This window comes from Vicia villosa, linkage group LG6 (assembly GCF_029867415.1).
Source record: "Vicia villosa cultivar HV-30 ecotype Madison, WI linkage group LG6, Vvil1.0, whole genome shotgun sequence".
Taxonomy (NCBI): domain Eukaryota; kingdom Viridiplantae; phylum Streptophyta; class Magnoliopsida; order Fabales; family Fabaceae; genus Vicia; species Vicia villosa.
The window spans coordinates 9,197,726-9,222,191 of NC_081185.1; the positions used below are offsets into that span (position 1 = coordinate 9,197,726).

General features: G+C 32.5%; 2 protein-coding genes across 4 annotated transcripts; one reads left to right on the forward strand and one right to left on the reverse strand.

Moving 5' to 3' along the window:
- The first annotated feature begins 1,797 nt into the window (after positions 1 to 1,797).
- Positions 1,798 to 9,174, forward strand: LOC131608853 (probable mitochondrial saccharopine dehydrogenase-like oxidoreductase At5g39410). Of its 3 annotated transcripts, none has more exons than XM_058880433.1 (3): positions 1,798 to 2,532; positions 7,305 to 8,008; positions 9,042 to 9,174. In XM_058880433.1, the coding sequence occupies exons 1-2, from the start codon at positions 1,882 to 1,884 to the stop codon at positions 7,995 to 7,997; spliced, it is 1,344 nt and encodes a 447-aa protein (XP_058736416.1). In that variant the 5' UTR covers positions 1,798 to 1,881; the 3' UTR covers positions 7,998 to 8,008; positions 9,042 to 9,174. The 3 variants fall into 3 exon arrangements, with proteins under 3 accessions (XP_058736416.1, XP_058736415.1, XP_058736414.1); XM_058880432.1 differs by having other exon boundaries at positions 8,922 to 9,060; XM_058880431.1 differs by lacking the exon at positions 9,042 to 9,174 and having other exon boundaries at positions 1,799 to 2,532; positions 7,305 to 8,100.
- Positions 8,336 to 9,417, reverse strand: LOC131608855 (isoliquiritigenin 2'-O-methyltransferase-like). Its single transcript, XM_058880435.1, has one exon. The coding sequence runs from the start codon at positions 9,301 to 9,303 to the stop codon at positions 8,959 to 8,961; it is 345 nt and encodes a 114-aa protein (XP_058736418.1). The 5' UTR covers positions 9,304 to 9,417; the 3' UTR covers positions 8,336 to 8,958.
- Between the last annotated feature and the right edge of the window lie 15,049 nt (positions 9,418 to 24,466).

A 24,466-nucleotide genomic window follows, 5' to 3' on the forward strand; every position in this document is an offset into this window, starting at 1 on the left:
CCAATAACAACCGCTTTAGCATTTATTATTTTATTCCTTCTACTGAAGTCAAATCCTAATTGAGTCTCATCAACCACCATTTTAACCTAAACAGTCGTAGAAAAGGAATCATATTTTTTAGAATGCAATTGCAATGAGTTCGAAAATAATTGATGGGAATGTTACTCTTGTTATGTTATCTCATCGACATTGACATCAAATGTTGTTATGCTTAGTTGCGCCTTCCCATTAAAGACAATTTAAGTAGAAGGATATAAATATATTTTCATTTGTTTTGACATGATATACAAAGAGATTCCTTAAAGCAGGTGTTAGAACTCTCAGAACATGATTGTTTGGAAACACCAATTTATAGGCTCTATTACAAATTTGACAACATTTCAAATCCAGAGCCAATTGTTAATTTAAATGCCGCTTCAATTTGTTCAGTAAATGCTCATAATTGATACAACAAGATGCTACCAGACCTCAAACATAATATTCACAACTCAGTTTGATAACTTTTACCTTGAAATTGCCGCAACAACATCAGGAAACTTCCCACTATAACTTGTATTAACATGTAAACTCTACATCCTAAAACTTATTTAGAATTTCAACTACACCTTTGGTTGCTTTTGACAGCATAGGCCCAACAAGAATAAAATCACATTTGTTTGGAAGTTCCCATACACCATGCGAATAATGTGTTTATTCATTATTTGCTCATAAGAGAGTTGGTTTTGTCAAAGTTTGTTCTACCATGGTACTGCAAACTAAAGTGATATAATGCATTAGTGAAACCAAATTTAAGTCACATTTGAGACATTAGAGCAAGCAAAGGTATTTTGAAACATCATTCGAAACAAAATAAATCGAATGCAATTTTGAATCTTTAGACATTCAAAATATAGTGCAAAGTAGTAGTAAGATTCATGCATGGTTGGAAAAAAGACCAAATACTAAAGTAGTTCGAATTTTGCAAAAGGAATCATCCTTTGAAATAACGACTGATTCAAAATTGATAATCTTTTAATATCAGAAGTCAATTGCAGTGCACCAGACTTGTCTACTATTGCCTCTGTTGTGTGCTTCTCAGATCCAAGTTTGAAACCTTGCAAAAACAAATTCAAAGGACTTCATGACGAAAAAGAAACAAAAACATCAGTATATATTTATAACTGAAAAGCTCATTTACATGGTTTTCTAACTAAACATCCTTATAATAATAATAAAACAGAAAAATGGTTGTGTCATGAAAATCGGTGTATGCGCTTCAAACACTCCAACAACAATTTTCAAACCTATAGCCACCTTTAAACTGCCAAAAATTTGTTAAAAATAGTTACATGTTTATCATGTTAGAATAATAATGCAAGTGTGAGTAAGTGGAGAAATATGTGGTAACTTAAACATTTATAAGTGAAAAACCCCACTCACGTATCACCTTAAAGTTTTAGGTGGATAAGTGACGTGTCTCTCACAAAGGTGAATACTCCTCAACTTGAAGTTCAAAGATTCAAACTATTGAGAGTTAGGGTTTCGGTCTTGCCATCTTGAAGTGGAACATAGCACTTTGGATCATCTCCTTCATTTTTCCCTCCTTTCCTCTCCATCCTCTCTTGAAGGAGAGGATCCAAGTCCGGAACATAGTGCTTTTTCTCTAACATTCTCTTATTTGTTAGTTTTTTTTTCTTTACTTCCTTCTTCCTCTCTTCTTCATAGTACTTAACAAAAAATATTTTAACATTTAAAAATTATTTTAAGTCTAAAAATTAGATTTAAATATTTTTTTATTATAGGTAATTCATTTTCATTCTTTTATTATGACTTTGTCTTTTACATGAAAGTGTTGTGATACTGAAAACCACACTCATCTTCTCCAACAAGTTGATTCAAAAAATGGAACAAAAATTCGATCTGATAATCCTGGGAGCTTCAGGTTTCACAGGCAAATACGTTCTCAAAGAAGCTCTCAAATTCCTCAACACTCAATCTCCTCTCACTTCCATCGCCATCGCCGGCCGAAACCCTACAAAACTCGCCAAAACCCTAATCTGGTCCTCCCACCCCAACCCACCGCCTCCCGTCCCAATTCTCCTCGCCGACACGTTCGACCCCTCCTCCCTCCGTTCCATCGCCTCCCGAACCCGCCTCATCCTCAACTGCATCGGTCCCTTTCGCCTCCACGGGGAGCCCGTGGTGTCTGCATGTGTGGATTCGGGTTGCGATTATCTAGATATTTGCGGTGAGCCGGAGTTTATGGAGAGAATGGAGAGTGATTATCATAATCGAGCTTATGAGACTGGCTCCTTGGTGGTTTCGGGTTGTGGTTTTGATTCGGTTCCGGCGGAGATTGGGTTGTTGTTTAATTTGGGGCAGTGGGTGGGGGAGGCGGTTCCGAATCGGGTTGTGGCGTATGTTGGGTTGGAGTCTAGGAAGAGGATTGTTGGGAATTTTGCTACTTATGAGTCTGCGGTTCTTGGTGTGGCGAATGCTAAGGATTTGCAGGCTTTTAGGAGGTCTATAACAAGAAGAAGACCTAGACCTCAGGTAAACTCAGCTTTGAACTTTGTTTGTTTGGGAGATTAAGCTGTTTTAATCTGTTTTCATATATGCTTACTTTAAACTGTTTCAATATGTGCTTTAGTTTAAACTGCTTTCATGTAAGGTATTAGTTATTTCCATATATGCTTAAACTGTCCTCGTATTATGTAGTATGGGTAAAGAATGTTTTCATATAAGGTATAACTTATAAGTTATTTCAATAAGCTATACTGTATAGAGCAGGTGGAAATGAGCATGTGAACATGTCAAAGTTGTTTTCATTAGTGCTCTCTCAGACAGGGCCGTCTTTGAAGATGTGCAAGATGAGCTGCAGAACCGTCTTTGAGGATCTGCAAGATGAGCTATAGTACAGGGCCTCAATTATTTCAGGATAAATTTGTGAGTAAATAGGGTCTCATAATAGATTTGTCATGGTTAAACCATAACTAAATAGGGTCTATTTATTTTGTCACGATTGAACCATAACTAACTAACACACATAGGGAAGTGATAGTTTTCAAGTCTAAATTGAAGTACTACTCTTTTCTTAATTTTACCTTCACCTTGATATATTGAATTATGCTTTCTTTTTTACAAATATATGATATGATAGAATTAAGATGTTTGTGTAATTAATTGAACAAATGTTTTCCTTGTATGATGATAACCGTACGATTTTTGCTTCTTCTACTTGTTTGTATAAGTGTTTGTTTGGGATTGGATTTGGCTCTATAGAATGAACAATTCACTCTAGAGGATAAATTAAATAATCTCGCCTATTGATAAGAAAATCAAGTGTTGATGTTATACCAAGGATGTCTTGGAATATTAACCATAAGTTTTTCCCAACAATTTTCATTACTTTACTCTCTAAAATGAAGTATTCATCTCTGATGAGGTAAATCTTTAGGGACTAGGAGACTGGATGGAGGTAATTAGGCAATAGAATTTATTGCACTCATAAGGGTCGAACAAAATTATTATTGCATTTGCAGAGTCTAGTTTCAATTGTTGTTATTCTGCATGCAATTGTTGGTTAATTACATAGTTTTCTTGTAGTAGAAATCAACTTGAAGAGTGTAATGGTTTTTACCAAGTTGGCAATTTAGAATTTTGTGGTTTGTGACAGAGTAGGTGTGTTGAAGTTTAATAAATTCTTAGATGGAGCAAGATGTATGTTCTTAAGTGTTGACATTCCAGTGTTGGCTACTGCCTCACTGATGGATACTGTACTGAGAAATTTAGTTCTGTTTGTATGTGCAGTACCTTAAAGAGCAAGATAAATTTTCCATTTGGCAGATGATTGTTTTTTTTTTGTTGTGTTTGCACATGTGCACATGCACTCACATAACATGCATGTTGAAATTGGTAGGTAAAACATTGAAGATAGGTGTTTGAGGAGAAAATGATTATGTTGTGAGCAGTGAGATAGGTGTTTGTGGCGTCCATGTTAGAGAATAAGAAAATGAATGTGAGTAGTGAGAAGTGAGATAGAACAAAGTATGTACTAGCTATTAGACTTGAACAATAGTAAGCCTAGTTCTCTAGGATCTATGAAGCACCCACATAGTGATAGGAAGATTCCTATCAAGACTATAAAATTAGGGTTTGCTAACTAAAAGGGGAAGAACACTAAAAGTAAATGAAATTAAAATAAAAGATAAATTTGATTTTTCATTGATTGATTCCAAATGTCTCTATGAGACTACATTGTATAAGACTCTTCATGGATAATAATAACATAAAAGCCCAAACACTACTAAAAGCCCAATTACATAACAATACAAATAAAAGTACTTACTAATATAAATTAGGCATTAATATAAATAACTAAATTATTTATCTAAATAATTTCTCTTCTCTATCATTACCAACCCCTTCAAAAACAACCTTGTCCTCAAGGTTGTAAGACTTTATTGCTGCAATAACTTTCCTGGATCCCACTGCTTGAACCAGAAAGACTTTGAAACTTGTACAAATTTCCAGCAAACAACCAATGTCTTGTATGTTTCCAAATTGTGACAGCAGCATGGATAATCAATGAAAGAAAACAAGCACCATATATATCCTGTTGCACTTTGATGCAATATTTGACAAATCTTTTTCCAAGCTCTTTCTTCCTCCCCCAAGCATACAAGTGATTCATGGATCACAAAGAAGTTATTAGTGTCAAACTCACTATCTAACAACAGTTTGATATAATTTGGTAGGAAATAACACTATCATGGCTACAGGAACTTCTCCATAGATAGATAAGTTGTTTCCAGCCCCTGTGTGCATAAATTGAAAGGAATTGTGAAATATCATCTTCTTGATTAGGCCATTCTAAAAATAAATAAACAAGTCTCCCTTGCTGCATATTGTCATTAGTGTTAACTCTAGCTATATGCAAGTCAACAGAATCTTCACAAGATGTAGGGAACACCAACCCAAATATGCTACAGTATGATGCCAAAATCATATGATTATCCAGCAATCTACTATGATGAATAGGATTAAGAATTTTCCAATATCTATGTTTCAATTCACCATGACCATTTGGTTGTATTATTGTTTTCTTAACCAAGCTCAAATCCTTATATCTGTTAATCAGTACTATGGACAGCAGCTCATTGAAAACCTTTTGATGAATGAAATTAGAGAAAAAATGACACTTTTGTCAAACCATTATGAGGGCAAACTGAAAATGACAACCAACTGGATTTAGATGCTTCAAGCACATTCAACTTCAACCCCTTTATCAATGAAAATATTATTGCATATTGATATGGAAGTCTTACCTCTTTTACTCTTTCTAAGTTCTGGATAAGCACATCCTCCCAAGTGATTGTTGTATGGGACAAATGAGAAAAATTATGTAGGAAAGCCCTAAACTCCTCGTCGTCCTTCTCCATGTAATCTTGAATGGGTTGTTTTGACCAACACGAAAGGGATGGCGGTGATGATTGAATGTTGAGCTGATCAGAAGGTTTGGATGGAACCACAAGGTCAGCGTCACCGTGAAAAAACGATTGATACCTAGTTCTTCTTAACCTCTTCAAAACAAGGGAATCAGACTGTGATCGGGGTTGGATTATTTTTGTTGAATCGTGGGATTTCACTGTCATCTTCAAGAAACTTAGATCTGGAGGTTTTGGTGGAATTGACAAGTTCGCATCATCCGAGATTTTGACAGGTTTGTGCGCTACTGAATCATCGAGAGCCTCAACTCGTGTCCATTCGTTGACATCAACAGAGGTCTTTGATTGGATCTCAATGAGCGGGACGAAGCCGTAATTGACGGCAAGGGGGTCGTCTTCAACTGAGAGATTTGATGCGGCGGCGGTGGCGGCGGCAAGTTCTTGTTTGCGGCAGAGCCATTCAACGACATCAACTTTCCTCCTTTCATCAACAGAACCATTAGAAACTACACAATGCTCTTCTGTAATAGCCACGCCTCGAGATTCACCTTTCAGGTGTTGTTCTGGGTTGTTCAGTTGGGTTAAATCCCTAATTTTTGTGTGGGATTTTTCTTTTTGAAATGGGAGAGTGAAATTTGGATTGTTGTTTTCCTTTTCGGGTTTGGAAGGTGATAAAGGGTTGGAAGAAAGGAATGGCAGTTTTCGGGAGGTGGAGAGATGGGTTAAGGATCGAATGGGTTTCTGAGAGATTTTTTTGGATCTTTTCTTGAAACAAGGGTTTGAGACTTGCAAATGCTTCTCAAAATCTCTTTTAAATGTGTGATAGGTTTTTGTTGGTTGCAGTGGTTGACGATGATTATTGTAGTAGAATGGATAATGAGATGATGAATATGAGTTAGATGGTGGTGGATATGAGGTAGGTGTATGAGGTGAATATCCATGAGTTAGATAAAATTTTGGTGATGAAGATCCATGAGTGTAGTAAGGTGTGAAGAGTTCCCATGGGAATGATGGAAATGAAGGTTGTGGTGTGGGATTAAATTGATGGTTGTAGCAAGAATATGCTATGGAAGAGGTTGAGTGCATAATGAAAGCACCAATTGATAGGAAGATTCCTATCAAGACTATAAAATTAGGGTTTGCTAACTAAAAGGGGAAGAACACTAAAAGTAAATGAAATTAAAATAAAAGATAAATTTGATTTTTCATTGATTGATTCCAAATGTCTCTATGAGACTACATTGTATAAGACTCTTCATGGATAATAATAACATAAAAGCCCAAACACTACTAAAAGCCCAATTACATAACAATACAAATAAAAGTACTTACTAATATAAATTAGGCATTAATATAAATAACTAAATTATTTATCTAAATAATTTCTCTTCTCTATCACATAGATACAAACTTGGACACCACACTCACTCAGACATGTCGACTATAGTAATAATTTTAGAAAATAGATATATTTAATGTAATCACATATGTTGATGTATTGTTGTTGGACATTGATACATGTCAGACATAAGACACACCTTCGGTCGAAGGAAGAAAGACATGGCAGGAGAGAATTAGGCAATGCAGTACAGTCATTGGGGGAGGAGTTGAGATTATTGTTTATACATTATAAAAGCTTAAGCATTTCTTTCTGCTTTTAATGTTAATCTTACAATCTGGTGCACCATCAATTGGTTGGTCCTGTCAGATAGGGACGTCGTTTGATTTTAAGCCTTGTTAATTGTTATTTGTCAATTTGTCCATTGATTTCAAATTTGTGTGGTGTTTCTATTGAACTTTTATTGCCTTTTATTCTTGTACTTTTTAATATTAATGATACTGTTTTATTTTTATCGATTTTTGTTTTCATGGTTGTAGATTCCTGGGCCTTCTCCTTCTAAAGGACAGACTATAGAACACCAGAAGAAAATTGGCCTTTGGGCAGTAGTACTTCCTTCAGCAGATGCTAGCGTTGTTCGAAGAACACTTTCAACCCTAACAGAAAACCCCAATGGTCTTCCCGGTTCGAATGAAAGTTCTGAGACTGTTCAAAAAAGAGAGGCCTTCTGGTCATCAGTGAAGCCAGCTCATTTTGGTGTGAAAATAGGCTCAAAGTCTTTGTTTGGCATTTTAAGAATCATCATGGTTGGAATTTGTATTGGCCTTTTTGGAAGCACTGGTTTTGGACGGTGGCTTCTTTTGAAATTTCCTTCTTTATTTAGCCTTGGTTGGTTCAGGAAGAATGGCCCTTCCGAAGAGGAAGTCGAAAGCGCATCTTTCAAGATGTGGTTTGTCGGACGCGGTTTTAGTAACGAGAGTATTGCTTCACAGGAAAACGCAAAACCTGACATGGAAATTGTAACAAGAGTAACAGGACCTGAAATTGGATATGTCACGACCCCAATAATTCTTGTTCAGTGTGCTCTCATTCTTCTCAGCCAGCGCAAAAACCTACCTAAAGGAGGCGTTTACCCTCCCGGAATCGTACTTGGTCATACCGATCTCCAACAGAAACTTCAACAAAATGGAATATCCTTTGATGTCATCTCAAAAAGCACTATTTCTTCTTGAACTTGTAACTTGTAAGTCTCTCTATCTTTACACTTAAATCAAGAGTGAAATGTACTGCTCACAGAACTGAGTTAGACAACCAAATAGAGAAAAACTTCATATCTGTTTCTTCTTTTAATTGGTTGATTTACTTGTTTGTGTTTGTGAAGATACTCATAATTAACCATCCTTTTTCAATCAAGGGAAACAGCGAAAAAATCGCACTTAAAGACAACAAAAAATCAATAACAATTTCAAGCTGAAAGCCTGAAACACTAGGAACACTCCAACAAAGGGTTGAAAAGATTATACGAAAACATGATACATGAAAAGAAATGAAAAACATAATGCATGAAAATAACTGAAAAACACAATACATGAAAACAAAGGAAAAATCAACTGTGAAAGAAAAAGAAATGGCCTTATTTTGGAATTATGCAATGGAACAAGTTCTCAATTGCAAGAGGTGCCACTTTCAAAACTAAGACACAAATTAGAGGAACACAAGAAAGTTCATACTCTAAAATTCAATGTGTGACTTTACATATGGATATTTTTCTATAATCAATTTGAGACTTTGTCCATTGCCACCTCCAACATCAACCAAAGTTGATACTCCTTCAAATCCTTTGCATATGTCAAGCACTCTTTTAAATTTTAATGTGAACATTGCATGTATCAGTCATTGATTTGTTGAATAGTTTGTTTATTTGTTGATCAATCTCTGGATCAAGTACCGCTTCCTTAAAATTCAACCTACATTACCAATATGTATATAAGTATATTTTTAAGTATCGGAAAATCGGTTATTAAAGTGTAAGGTGAGTTAGGACATGGGGCATTAAATTTGCGACAGTTAAACCGTAGTAAATTAGGGTTTTTATGTTTTGTCACGGTTGAATATGACTAAATTAGTTTTTTTTTCTGAATTCTCAAAAATTTAAGACGGCTCTAAAGCAAAATAGAAACGTTTACCACACCCCTAACAAAGCGCATGGCACATAAATGATGTGAAAGAGCCCAAATAACCACCATCATTTTCATCATCAACAAAGTATTTTCCAGAAGATGTGATTCCATAAACTCTCATAGTGCTACCATCGTCATTGGCGCGAGTGGAAACAGAAAGAAGATTGTAGCTAGCAAGCATGCGCAACATACTTTCGCGCCCATTTGGCAAGTCAGAGTGTTGAGCCGGTAACTTCGTAGCAATTTTGAAGGTTGACATGAATCCATCAATGCTTTCTTTAGCAATGATTTCAAAAAGGTTGAGTTCAATAGCAGCATTAAGAACTTCAGGAAACACCATACTGGCACCTAGAACCATGGCTAAGAGGGTGTCACTATCATCTATTTGTGGAGTGAGAGTTTTCTTTGGTTAATACACTTTGTGAATTGTAATGGAAGAATGATGGTTGTGTGTTTGCTTCCTTCAAATGCTGCTTTTTATAGACAGATTTTACACCATAAATAAAATTTAATATTCTTGCTTAATTCTGTCATTATTTTATTTTAAAAAAAAGTTATTGATTTAAATTATGTCATTATCTTGTTTGGTGGAGTTTTAGTATTAATCTTTAGATTAAATATGTTTTTAATGCTTATATGAAATATACAATTTGTACATTCCTACAATTTGTATTTTTAGAACGAGAGTTTGCTAAAATTGCTTCTAAGTGATTAAACTTTTTGATATATATATATATATATATATATATATATATATATATATATATATATATATATATATATATATATATATATATATATATATATATATATATATATATATATATATATATATATATATATATATATATATATATATATATATATATATATATATATAAAATCTATTTGCATGTCAATATCTCAACCTCCCATCATTCATAATAAAAAAAAGCTAGATGAGAACTTTGGCAAGTTTGCCAAGTGTAATCATTTTATAGAGTATTCTATTTTTGTTATTTTTATTACTAGTAACTAACCCGTGCGTACGCACGGGTTCTGGTCTGGTATGCGCATTTGCTAACATAATATATTTATTTTAAATAGAAAATTAAAAAAAATATTAAAATCAATAATAGATGTATTCCCGTATATGATTTTTGAATAATTTTTTTTATAATAAATACTATTTTTCGTATATAAAAATATTTAAATCAATAATAATTTTGTTTCTGTATATCATTTTTGGATCATAAATATCATCTTTCGTATATAAAAATATTTAGATCAATAAAAGATTTTTTTCTCGTCTACAAATATTATTTATGTTTATGTATCATTTACAAATATATCTGGATCAATAGAATATTTTCATATATAAAAATATTTATATTAATAATAGATTTTTTCCTGTATACAAACATTGTTGTTGTTTATGTAGCGTTTACAAAAGATATCTAGATCAATAGTAAATTTTTGTAGATAAATCTTTAGATGAATAATAAAAAAAATTTCGTATAACATTTTTAATAAAAAAAAATTGAATCATAAGTTTTTTATTTAATATTATTTTCCCCCTGTTTGGAAAATCATACATTATTTATAAGTATATTTACTTGTTTTTCTAAGTGATAATTATTGTAATAATGTATAGTATAAACTATACAAAATGATATTAACATTGTATCATAAAATTAAAATTTAGTTCAAATTATTATGTTTTAATGACTTTTTACATTATAGATACTATTATGTGATATAATATTTTTAATTCTAGGCGATATATATGAACAAATACCAAACGATAGTAAATTACTCTAAAATAGTTAAATAGATGTTTGGATCATAAATACTATTGTTCGTATATAAAAATACTTAGATATAGAAATATTATTTTTGTTTTAGGTATAGATTACAAAAATATTTAAATTAATAGTAAATTTTCGTATATAAAAATATTTAGATTAATAATATATTTTTTCCCGTATAACATTTTTAATCAAAAATATTTGAATAAAAATATTTAGATCAATAAATATTTACTCTAAAAATATACCATTTTTTCAATTTTTAGATCAATATTTATTCTAAAAATATTTAGATTAATATAAATATTTAAATAAAAAATATACAATAAAGTATTAAATTAAACATGGTCACTTCAATATTCAATAAAGTTTATATCGCTAATGCATTTTTAAATAGTACAAATTTAAAAAGTTATTTGTAAGTATCAAGTATTCTCAAAAATTTATTAGTAAGTATTTCACTCAATAGTATTTTTTGGATCATAAATACTATTGTTCGTATATAAAAATACTTAGGTATAGAAATATTATTTTTGTTTTAGGTATAGATTACAAAAATATTTAAATTAATAGTAAATTTTCGTATATAAAAATATTTAGATTAATAATATATTTTTTCCCGTATAACATTTTTAATCAAAAATATTTGAATAAAAATATTTAGATCAATAAATATTTACACTAAAAATATACCATTTTTTCCATTTTTAGATCAATATTTATTCTAAAAATATTTAGATTAATATAAATATTTAAATAAAAAATATGCAATAAAGTATTAAATTAAACATGGTCACTTCAATATTCAATAAGGTTTATATCGTTAATGCATTTTTAAATAGTACAAATTTAAAAAGTTATTTGTAAGTATCAAGTATTCTCAAAAATTTATTTGTAAGTATTTCACTCAACCTTACTAACAATAATTATCTGCTTATTCTTTTATTTTTCTGAAGTAGATGCAAAACCAAACTGTTTGAGAACTACTTTTACAGTTTTACCTTAATTTCTTAAATGCTACATCCTCAAAATTTGTCAAAAAAGTTATTTGCAAGACTAAATCAATATTATTCTTCTGTCCATAGAAGTCACAAGTGATTTGCAAAACCTTTTAAAATTATTAATTTCAAGAAACAAAAATATCATTGATCTAGCTCACTAACCATGCTACGGAAGTCCATCATTGATTGGGACTTGTTGTTATGAATTAGATAGCTACAAAATTTTGTATTACATCAAAGAAATAGGGTGAAAAAAATATTCCCCTTTTAATTTTATGTATTAATTAAACACCCATGTGAAGCCATCTCCAATTGAATGACCTTGTTTCCCATGATGATTAAAACAACTTGACTCTACACTGGAATTCTTCACTCCAGATACCAAGTCGAATTTCTGCTTGTGAAACATGAGGCTGTGAAACAAACTGCCATCATTCAGTAAAAGGTGAAGTATACAAAGGTTAGGAACATGAACAATAGATAGAGAAAAAACTTCACTGCAATAAATACAATTATACATTAGAAGTGTGTTTTCAAAATTCACCATAAAATATTTTTTCAATAAGTAAAAAATTCACCATAAAATATGTTATCAAGCCAAACACCAATGTATGAACAACAATGTATGAGATCTATATAAGTCCCTAAAATTTAGATTATACAATCATTTTTTTAAGTAAATAATTAAGCTGAAAAATTGGCCATGTAATAATTTTCAGTCTTGTGATGAGACATACCTGGGAGGTTATAAGTTTGCAGCTGATGCATTCTTTGCTTGCCAACATTCATTCGTCGAGGGACAGGTCTATTTGATACATGATCACCAGACATGTTTCCAGCAATAGCAGCTCCAGAGGAAACCGAAAATGTTATACACATTCAAAAGCATTAGGTGGAAATGTTTAGGCATATGCATGCTCGTGTCCAAGTATGCCAAGATAAACCTTTACTTACAAGAATCATGAGCAAGCAATTTAAAATGACTTAAACTTCAGTAGGAATCAAAACTTTCCAAATAGATGCTACTCAGTAATATATTCATAATAAATTAACAGCACAACAACTTATTCATAATAGAAAAATCTAAATCCTAAAATGATATTGTACAAAGAAGCATCAAACAAATCATAATACCCACTTGACAGAGACTTTTTTATGTCATTTAAAAAGAAACACTGAAATACCGATCAATATGTTGTACCTTCTTAGGGTTAAGCAAGTACTCATACAGGGCTTTCTCATCCCGTTCACAACCTTGTTCTTGTTAGCCGCAGAATAGAAGTATCAAGGAGTTGTCCCAGATTGTCTCCCAAACAAACCATTCAGATTGGGTCCTAAGGTTGCGAACAAATAAAGGAAACAATTTTATGTACCTTAATCACATACATTAAGTTAAGAAACCAATAAAAAGCTGGCTGGATTTACAAAACTAACAAAAAAAAAAAAGCTTATTCATTAAAAAGAGTGCACCAAAACAAAACTTCATGTTGTCATGTGTTGGTGCAACAAAAGCTGCCAAACCTCGTTAAAAATTGATAAATACACACTTGTCAAATCAATTTATGGATATATGACATCTTTAAAATACACATTTGTCCAAGAAAATATGGTTCATAAAGTTCCATATATGTTTAGGCTTCAACTATGAATAAAAGATAAGCTTCAACTAATCTTGAAATAACATAAACTTCATCGCCCTAGGTATATGAAAGGGAACTGATAAATCAAATATACAATAAAAGTAATATTATAAAAACAAGTAAGTATCATGAATTAGAGTTTAGGAAAGCATAACAGTGTTAACAATTGTATCTTGAATGACAATCTCTAAATGTAGAAATCCATTCAATTGTTTGTAAGCAAAGTTATAAAGCAATGTGAATAACAGATCCACCCCTCCTTTCCCTGGTGCATAACTGGCGATAGACTGATACAACAATACTCATAATCGTCTGGAAACAATCTCGCTGCTGCAGAAAATGGAGGTTTAGAATACCTTGTAATTGTTGGTCAGTGCTCTAGCAGAACAAAGAGACAATAAATCACAATTTAGTGCAGGTTAAACAGGTCCAAACAACTTGTTTACACCGTATATTCGAAGAGTGAATACGAAATGAATTTTAGAAGACTGTTCATTCATTTGAGTTTTTCCCAAAGATCTAAATAAGAATAAACAGAAAAACATAGTCAAATTTTCCATCCTAAACCAAAGTGAGTTAACTTTTTATCTTGAACTTTTTCAGAATATTCTTTCGCACAACAACTATCAAACATTCAGAACTATGTATAAAACCAAAAGAGCATAGTTTCCCTCCCTTAAACTAAACCACATATACAATTAAAGTAGATAACATACCTAGGCAATAACAAAAATATTGAGAACCAGAAGTGTTCTTAAAAGCTTCAATCAATTTTTCTCGTTCAAAAACTGGAAACATATGAGACATACTTGCTGCAAAATAAGAGCAAAAAAACTTAGATTCACATAATCAAGTTTTTTGAATCGCTATAGCCGTCGCAACACTTGAACCGAACGAAATCACAAAAGGTCTTTAAAACCTTGACAACTACACCTCAATAGCATTGCATCATAAAACATTCCAAGAAATCAAATAAAAACTAACTTTTCTACTCACCCCAACGTAGCTTCTAATTCCATAGTGAAGTCTACTTAGACTTTCTCCTTCACTTTTTTCTCTGTAAAAATTAAAGTTGTGATCAGTTTATGATAACTAAAAAATTTATGGTTAAGATAACAAAACATCTTCCTCTTCAATACAAAAATATACCAGATTCAAAAATTTATGGTTAAGATAACTCACAGGTTTCCCTTGAATAGAAAGAGATCGGTAAGAATCTGAACAATCCATATGAGGTTTTTAGTAATACATGCAAATCAATACAAAAATATACCAAAGTGAATCATAAGCTTGTTTAAAAGGATGTGGAACTTTGACATGGATGTCACAACCCTGTATGATAGACCAAAAAGCAAAGTTTCAAAGAGCAACCACATATGAAAAGAGCAAGGACATATGAACAAAGATGTTAGTTGATCAAACTTTCAAAGAGCAATGACATATGAAAAATAGCAACCACATTTGAACAAAGATGTTAGTTGAACAAATTTCAAAGTACAAATAAAGATGTTAATTTCAAATCAGTGTTGCTATAACAATGTTTCCATGAAAACACAAGTTTGTTTATACAATAAATCAAAGTATAAATACATTGGTATCACCATTTTATGTTATGTTAACAGGGAAATAAATGATATACCACCAACAACAAAAAGAACAGTTTCGTATAAAATGCAGGAAAAAATTAAAAGGACGAAGAGAAGAAAGAAATTTGACACCCAGTTTGACATGCGTAGATCTTCATCATTAAACCCAAAGTTTGACTAAGCCAAAAGTTTAGATGGACAAAAGCATTTTAACAAAAAAAATGCAGGAAGAAGAACAAAAACGATGAACAGGAGTAGTAAACAAAACACCCAAATAGACATGCTTACATCTTTATCAACGACAACCAACTCATCAAAATGTTCTTTGTTCTTGTTAACAACCGTCCATTTGCGATGGATACGAACAACCACTTCCCAAAGTTCCTTCGTATCATCAATGTTCTTCACCGGCTCAAACGGTCTAGCCATTATTGTGTCTACAAAACCAGAAAAACAATTTGAGAAAGTAAAAGGAAGAGATAGTGAAAAGAAAATTGTTCTTCGATTTAGGGTTTGTTCCGGACAGTAAAGAGAAGAGAAAAGGAAAGAAAGAGAAAAGGAAAGAAAGATTACAACCTGTAAACAGTGGTCATTGGGAAGACCATCACTGAACACCTGCTCTGCAGACACATTTTCTTCGGTTTTCGGTGTTGTGCAGACACCTTTTCTTCACAGTTTTCGGTTAAATGCAACTGATAAATGTAACAATAATATTAAATAATGGATGCAGCTCATGATATGGGCAAAAGAAATCAATTATGTAACTAATATCAACTAATTGCCTGACAAATGATTACTTTGGACCTAAATTACCCCCATAAGTGATATTTGTCACATAATTAAGGCAGGGTTATTGTGTCTTAACCATCACATTTTCCTTTCTTATATTATAGATAGGAAAGATTTCCATTTATATCAATCTTATTAAAATAATTATTAATTATTAATTATTAATTATTTGTTACTCCCTCCCTTCCTTTATAATTGACACTTTTGTGAAAAAAATTTGTTTTTTTTAAGTGTCACATTTCAAAGTTCAAGAAAATATTTTTGTTGTTTTGTCAAAATTACCCCTAATCGTTATGATAGAGAGAGATAAAAAGTTAAATAAAGTATTAAAAAGTTTAGGGTATTATTGGAAAAATAATAATCATTACTTAAAAAGTAACAATAATTATTGGTTGTCTTGGTATGTGGAAAAACTTAAAAAGTGACAATTATAAAGGAACGGAGGGAGTATTAAATTACTTTCTCTTAATTGTTGGGCTTTTATATTGAATATATTGCTGTGTTGGTTCAACTTCCCCAAGAAAATAATCATCACCCAAAAAGAAAATATGCACGCTTGGAAACCCGTGTTCTTGAAGACATCAATAATTGAATCCATCCCTTCCACTTCCAATCATCCTCGGGTCCTCCATAAATCAATGCTTTCTCTTTTCCAATTCTTGATTCATCAAATTTTTTATGTTTTCAAATGCATCAATGTACTGTTATAGTTTATAAATATTGGGAGCATCATAATTCATTCTCCAACAAAACCCTAACCATCGAAATTGTGACTGCGCTGTAAAAACCTCACCCTCCGCCGTTTTCTTCGATCAAATCACAACGACGCCTCATCCTTTTCGTTCTCATTCTCTCAAGCTCAAGAGCGGCGGCAACTCTCTTCATCTTCTCCGATCAAATCACACTGACGCCTGATAGAGAGTTCAATAGAATAATTTATTATTAATTTTATTAGTATTTTGATATATTAAAAGTTATTATATTTTCTAGAATATTCCTAATAGCTTTTGGGCTTTTAATAGCTTTTGGGCTTTAAGTTATTTATCCATTAAAATCATTATATATGTAGTGTTATTGACACATTTTAGAGAATGAATGAAAAATCAAATTTATCTTTTATTTTAATTTTATTTACTTTTAGTGTTCTTCCCCTTTTAGTTAGCAAACCCTAATTTTATAGTCTTGATAGGAATCTTCCTATCAATTAGTGCTTTCATTTTTGAACATCAAATCCTCCCATGGCATACCAATTTCACTCCACCATAAACACCACTCCTACCACACCCTCATTTCCATGGGAAATTTTTACACCTTATTATTCCAACACTCATGTTTCATCATCATCTCCAACTTTATATGTAAATCATAGATATTCACCACCTACACCTTATAACCCATATCCATCTCATTCACATATTTCCTCGACCTGCTACAACAATCTTTACGAACAACCAGTGATTTCTCCCATAGCAACATCACACACACACCCTAACTCCACCAACATTAATTTTCATACTTTTCAAAACCAATCAAACGACCCTCACACACCTACCCCTTACCAGTATCACATCCACCCTTCACCCACCCAAATTTTAGTCAATAATCCTTACCAGTATCACACCCACCCTTCACCCACTCCAATTCCACAACAAAATCAATCATTCACTCAACAACAAACTCAAACTTATTCAAATGATTTTCAAGAGCTTTTCCAAAAGTTGCATCTAGCTGAAGAAAAATATAAGGATGAAAAGAGAGCTATTGATGAAAAATATCAAACCTCTTTTCGATCTTTCAAGCAAAGATCTCAAACAATTTCACAAAGCTGCAGAGAAAATCAAAAAATTATTGTTGCCACTACACCAGAAAAATGGGTTGCTGAGGAAGAAACTGAGGTCACAGTTATTACTTCAGAAAAGAAATTGTTTCAGATGACATTTTTGGCGTCTTCTCCGACAACACTTCCGGTGTCTTATCCGACAACATTTATGACGTTGCAGGCTCCGACGACAACCCCGGTGTCTTCCCCGGCAACACTCTCGACTCCGGCCACAGTCCCGACGTCTCTGATATCTCCTATGTCACTTCTGACGACAACCCCCATGTCATCTCCAGCAAAATTATCATATTTGAAACAGCATCCGACGACATCTCCGACATTGTTACCAGAACCACCAGATCCGCCATCATTAAAAAAAACAAAAGATGAATCCTTGAAGTCTAAGGAGGTATCTTCTTTCCCTGACAACTCTTTAAACAATACACCTGTTATTGTTGAGGAAAACCCAGGAAAAAAATCACCAAAATTTTCGGTTCAGCCAAATATGTCTCCATCAGCAAAACAACCAAAAAAGAAAGGTTCATGTTTATTGTTGATTTCATTCTTTCCATTGCTTCTGAAACCATTGGAACAAATAGAAGCATCATATATGTGCAAAAAACAAACTCAGAAACTCAATATGTATGATGGAGAGACAGATTTTCCACCGGAGCCACCACCAACAATGATCTCTAATCAAACTATAGTACCGTTGCCACCCTTGAAACCACCATTAAAAACTCCTGACATAATCCTTAATCCATTCCTTGAGTTGTTACAAAAACCCCCCGATTTCAGTTTCGGAGCCACACGTACGCCATTTTTGAAATGGGTATATCTACACTCTCCGGCAACCATACCCTTATTGTCCAGACAGCTTCCGCCATTGAAACAGACAACCTCATTCGTATTGGAACCTTTGATAAAGTATGTAATGATGTGGGTTGAAAAGGAATGGATTTGGATCTATTGGAACGAGGGGTCACTTGAGACGGATAATATTGAGGAAGGTTGGGAAAATAGTTGGGAGAAGGTTTTTGATGAAGCTGTTGGAGATAAAATTGTGGATGCTAGAAAGAAAATTCACTCTAAGAAATTAGATGTGGGTAGTCATGCTAATTCAGTCTCTCACCAAACTACTGATCCGCTAGAATCACAGTGGCCGTTGGATGAGATTCAAAATACTACAAATAAAAATGGGTCATCCGATTACATCATATCTAGATGTCTAACCCCTCCATGTGACACGTCTTCAGTAGCCATTCTATCACCTGTTTTTTCTGAAAAACTACAGGGTTCCTTATCTTTTAATGGACCCAATATTTACATTGAAAAGGGACAAAACCATATCATCCAACTCATGGCTTACTACACACACAAAAGGAGGTACAACCTTTGGGTCACGTCACCATCACCTTCCCACTTTGTTTTCCAACAATTTTTCATTAAACTTTTCTTCTCTCATCACAAACCAAACAAAATCTCCACACAATCAAAATTGGACTCCTTTGAGTACCATCCAGCACATTTGGAATTAATGACTCTACCATTTTTCTTGAGATGTAAAAGAGGAAAAAAAAATTATATATAGTTATTTTAGAACCTTGAGGACAAGGTTCAAGTGAACCCGTCCGCAATGATATAGAGTTCAATAGAATAATTTATTATTAATTTTATTAGTATTTTGATATATTAAAAGTTATTATATTTTCTAGAATATTCCTAATAGCTTTTGGGCTTTTAATAGCTTTTGGGCTTTAAGTTATTTATCCATTAAAATCATTATATATGTAGTGTTATTGACACATTTTAGAGAATGAATGAAAAATCAAATTTATCTTTTATTTTAATTTTATTTACTTTTAGTGTTCTTCCCCTTTTAGTTAGCAAACCCTAATTTTATAGTCTTGATAGGAATCTTCCTATCAACGCCTCATCCTTTTCGTTCTCCTTCTCTCAAGCTCATGATCAACCTGTCAAATTGTCCTGTTTTCGACGGCAGGGGTTTTGCCGATGTCCATGCAATAAAGTTTTGTTCCTATTTACTGTGTCATTCAAAGTTTATTTGTCAATTATTGTTTGCTTGAAGAATATAGATGAAATGAGAACATAATCTAATGCGGAAGAATCAAAACCAGATAAAAGTCGATGATCAATTCCACTTTTGAATCTTGTCTTTGTGTGGCGTTTTGTGTTTTGCAAATGCAGTGGTCTTTGTTTATTGTTTAGGTTCTTGTGGTCTTTAGGAAGATTGTTGAAAAGATTTGATTTTTATTAAGAAATACTCAAATTGTAAGCTTAAGATCAGTGTTGTGAAAACCGGACCGGACCGGCCGGTCGAACCGGTTGGACCGGGAACCGGCCTGGTAACCGGCCAGGTTCACTACTTCGATCGCCCTCGTCTCAGAACCGGAGTGAACCGGTGTGAACCGGTACGAACCGGGAAAACCGGTGATTTTCGTAAACCGGTGGTCCAACTGCTTATTTTTTTTTTTACTTTTTTTATACTCAAAACGACGTCGTTTTGAGGTTTTTAAATTTTAAAAAAAATAATAAAATAAAATTGTTTTCTATTTGTTAACTTGTTTGTTTCATTCTTCAGCCAAAAATAAAATTCCAAAAGAAAAGAAACTAAAGTACCTCCGTCGCGGAACAAGAAGAAGTACAGCAACCCTGCGCTGCCGCACCTCCGTCTACACAACAACGCCGGTCGTTTCCTGTTCCGCCACCACACCTCCATCTGCAATCCCTCTGCACCATTGTATGTTTATTTATTTTTTATTCTGATATATGTTAAAAATTAGGGTTAGTGTTCAAATTGAAATTGAAATTATTGATTTTGTTGTTGTTGTCTAGAGTTTTATCTTCTATTGTATATCAATTCTTCGGCACTTGTTGTTGTTCCAATGATGAAGTTGGAATCTGTTGGTTTCTCCGAAAGCTAATTGGTGTGTGTAGGGGACACCACGTTTCTCCAACAACTATTTTATATTTTTAATTTACAGTCACAGATGAATGATTATAGTGTGTGTTTGGGAGTGTTTTGGTTGGTTTTGTCACTGAGTGTGAAATGTGAATATGAACTAGAACTTTCATAAATAAATATGAAAGTATAATGAAAATAAATATGAAAGTATAATGAAAACTAATTACACAGAATAAAAAAAAAAGATTATGCTAGCCAAGCTTCTTGTAGGATCACTATGGAGACATTCCGTATTCATGATTAAATTCTACACAGTGGACATTCTACACAGTGGACATTCATGTTTTAAATTCTACACAGTGGACATTTTGTATTGTCTTTGTAGAAATACAATTACACATTATGGTATTTTTCAAAATAAGGAGAAATATGAAAGGGGAACTTGTTTCAAAGTCTTTTTTTGTTTCTCGCCTACTGGTATTTTTTTTGTTACTTTATGATCCATTAACAAGGTATATATTTTTTTATATGGTAATTTTGAACTATTTAAGTGCTAATTATAATTTTTAAGTGCTAATTATAACTTTTTAGACATTGAATGATTCGGTTTAACCGGTTTTATATCTATATAGTTTGGTTATAATGACAGGTTTATTAAACCGAGTTATTCGGTTTAATCCGGTTTGGTCATGCGGTTCAACCAGTGACCCAGTGGTTCGACCGATGAACCAGTGACCCAGTACCCTCGCCGGTTCGATGACCGGTCCGGTTTTTAAAACATTGCTTAAGATTAGATATAAATTTTTTTCACTCTATTGAATATTTAAGTGACTGTCTTGGTTCTCAGAAGCGAATTTTGAATTTGTTTTCAATGTGATGTCCCTCACTTCAAACCTGAATTCACATGCTACATAAACATGTATTTTGTTTTTTGTTTATTTGTTAAAGGTATAGGCATAATTAACACTGCATTTTATAAGAGAAATTATATCATGACATCAATTTCATACACCTACACCTAATACACTGTTCATGTGTGTTTTTATTATTATTTTAAATTTTTAATATATATTCTTTTTTTTTAATTTTTAAAAAAATTTAAGTGATTTCATCATTATTACTTCCTTACAAGTTTTTCAAACCTCTAAATAATAAGTTCATAAAAATTCAAACAATTAAGACCATCATTACATTTATGGCCTGCTTCCTTAATATACTCATTAATTATTACCTATTTAATCTATTTTATTTCAATTAATAGTCAAATTTATTTCTATTTTGTTCTTTCCAATTCATATATTATTTTAGGACAATTTCAATTTTTCCTATTTTCGTTCATTATTGTTATTGAAGTTGGAATGATATATATGTTTTTCAACCCATTCCATTCTATTTTTATTAAATGTTTCTCTTTCTCTATTAATTGAATTAGAATTTAAATTCAGAATATCATTACTACTTTTTTTTTTTAAATTATGTAGTATTTTGCGTTGGTCATAGTTTCAAATTTAAATAAATAATAATTATTCAATAACTTAAAATTAAAAAAATTAACTATTATATTAGCTTTGAAAACCAAAACGTTCGCTAAATTTTGTCATACATATTTTTTAGAATCGTTAATTATTATGTGAAAATATAGGTTTTAAATAAAAAACATGACAATAAAAAATCAATTTTATAAAATAACCGAGGGAATAACATTTATACTAAAACTGAATATAGTATTTGTTTCAACAAAAAATACTAGACAATTAATACTTTTTTAAAACTTACATGATTTATTAATAAATTAGTTAAATTAAATTTTTTATGTATACTATTAATAACAATGACATTTTATCTATACAATAGTAATTTTACTATAAGTAAAATTTCTAAATTATAAGTGTTTTAAAGATATTTTCCTTACTTAGCAAATATTTAACCCGTGCCTCGCACGGGTCTAAGTACTAGTTACTAATATAAGGGATGTTGACAAAATTCATAAAAATTACATTTGGTATAAGAATTTTCTCCAATGAAGGACCACTTCCAAGCGATCAAAAACATTAACTGAACCACTGTTAAAAATGATCTCGTTCCTCAAACACCAAATTCTCAATGACACCGTCAACCAAACAATACATTCCTTATTAACTTTCACTCTCTTCTTCCTGCAACTTACATGTTAATTGAGTTTACTTTTCCAAGCTATCTCTTAAGAAACCAAAAGAATACCCGACCAAATCTCCATCTATTTTCAAACATACTGAGAAATAAAACAATTAAAGAAGAGATGTTCTGCCGATTCCTCCTCACCAGAACAAAACACGCACAGGACTATGGGATAAAGAAATACCTCTTCGGAAGAGAAGATTCCTCGTTGGCAACCTATTCAAAAAGCACCTCCAAGCAAACGCTTTAATCCTATAAGAAATAGATGATTTCCAAAGAGATCCAAGAGTCGTAGAGAGGCCTTCATCGATGTTGTTGCCCTCAAGAAAATTGGATAATATACCATAACTCGATTTGATAGTGTATCCCGACTGAATATATGGCTTCCAACACACCTTTTCAAGAACATCTAGCACCATAACAAACACAGATAACATAGAAAGCATAAAATGCAAGCTGGTATGTTCCGCCTGGCTGAACACCGAACCAATGCCCAAACCGCTCATTGCCAAACATTACCTCCTTCATTCTGCTGATACATATCTGGGAACAAAGCTATAAGGCTTACCTACCTTAACCAATTAACCTTCCAGAACAAGATAGAGTTGCTCCAACTTAACCGTCTCAGGCCGCCGCTGCTCCAACTTAACCAAATCATTTCACCAAGCAGATTTGGAATGAGTGGATCTAGAAGATAGACCAGAGAGAATTTGATAATTCAAATTAATGTATCTTGTCAACAATATATCTTTCCATAACGAACCTTTCCCTCTAAGAATCATCCATCTCCATTTAAAAAATAATGCATCGTTTTTAAACGATGTGTAATATCGTATGTTTAGATTAAATATATGAAAAACTTATCTATCGTTGCATTGTGGTTAATATTACTTAAAAAAATTCAATGTTTCAAAATAATTATATATATTTTAGAAACTTCGGTATATTTTTATATATTTATATAGAAAATGTATAAAAGTTATATTTATAAATTTTAAACTATGTAGTTTTAACGTATATTTTTATTAAATATGTAGAAAATTTACTAAGATCATATGGTGGCAAAACGGGCCCGAACCGCGGGGAAAGTCCATTTTTCCCGCACTTTTTTCGCGGGGCGCGATAAAGTTTTAGGTCCGCTTCATTTAATGTGCCCGCCTCGCCCGCCCTATTTTTTTGCGGGCTTTTGTGGGCATGAGTTTTTTCATACTCGCACTCTCAAGTAAGCCTGTCTCACCCTGCCCCATTTTTTCACGGGCTTTTGCGGGACGGGCTAAAACGGGGTGGGCATGCCCGTTTGCCACCCCTACTAACTATGGTTCACTTGTGCTAAATGTAAACTATTCCATATTTTTAAAATTATTTCACATATTTTTATAAAAATTTATGCATACTTTGTACATATTTACATCAAAAATTGTATCCAGAATTTTCAAACAATGTATTTTTACAAAATATTTAGTAAATATTTGGAAAAAATGTTTAGAAAATGTTGTGAATAAATCAAAAAGAAAAAAACATTTTTAATTAAAAATTATTAGAAAAAGAGAAAAAGACCCCCAACTACCTTTCTTCAGTTTGGTAACAAAAGAGAAAAAGACCCCCCGTAGTCGGGTTGATGTCTAGCCCCTCACAAACCATCTCAAATGCCCTTACATAGCCCTAAGTGTTCTGAAATAGTTGAGAAGGAGCGACATTGAGAACTCTCAGAATCTTTGTGGAAAAAGCATAAAGGGGAAAATGACTCCCATGTCCTTAATAAAGGGAGGATAAAAGTAGTGGTACGATGAAGAAGGGTTGGAGGAGACGGGCGAAG

Excerpts from the sequence above, each read along its gene's own strand:
- LOC131608855 (XM_058880435.1), bottom strand. The coding sequence starts at position 9,303 with ATGGTTCTAGGTGCCAGTATGGTGTTTCCTGAAGTTCTTAATGCTGCT.
- LOC131608853 (XM_058880433.1), top strand. The coding sequence starts at position 1,882 with ATGGAACAAAAATTCGATCTGATAATCCTGGGAGCTTCAGGTTTCACA. Across the intron at positions 2,533-7,304 it reads GAAGAAGACCTAGACCTCAG|ATTCCTGGGCCTTCTCCTTC; the intron begins GTAAACTCAGCT and ends TCATGGTTGTAG.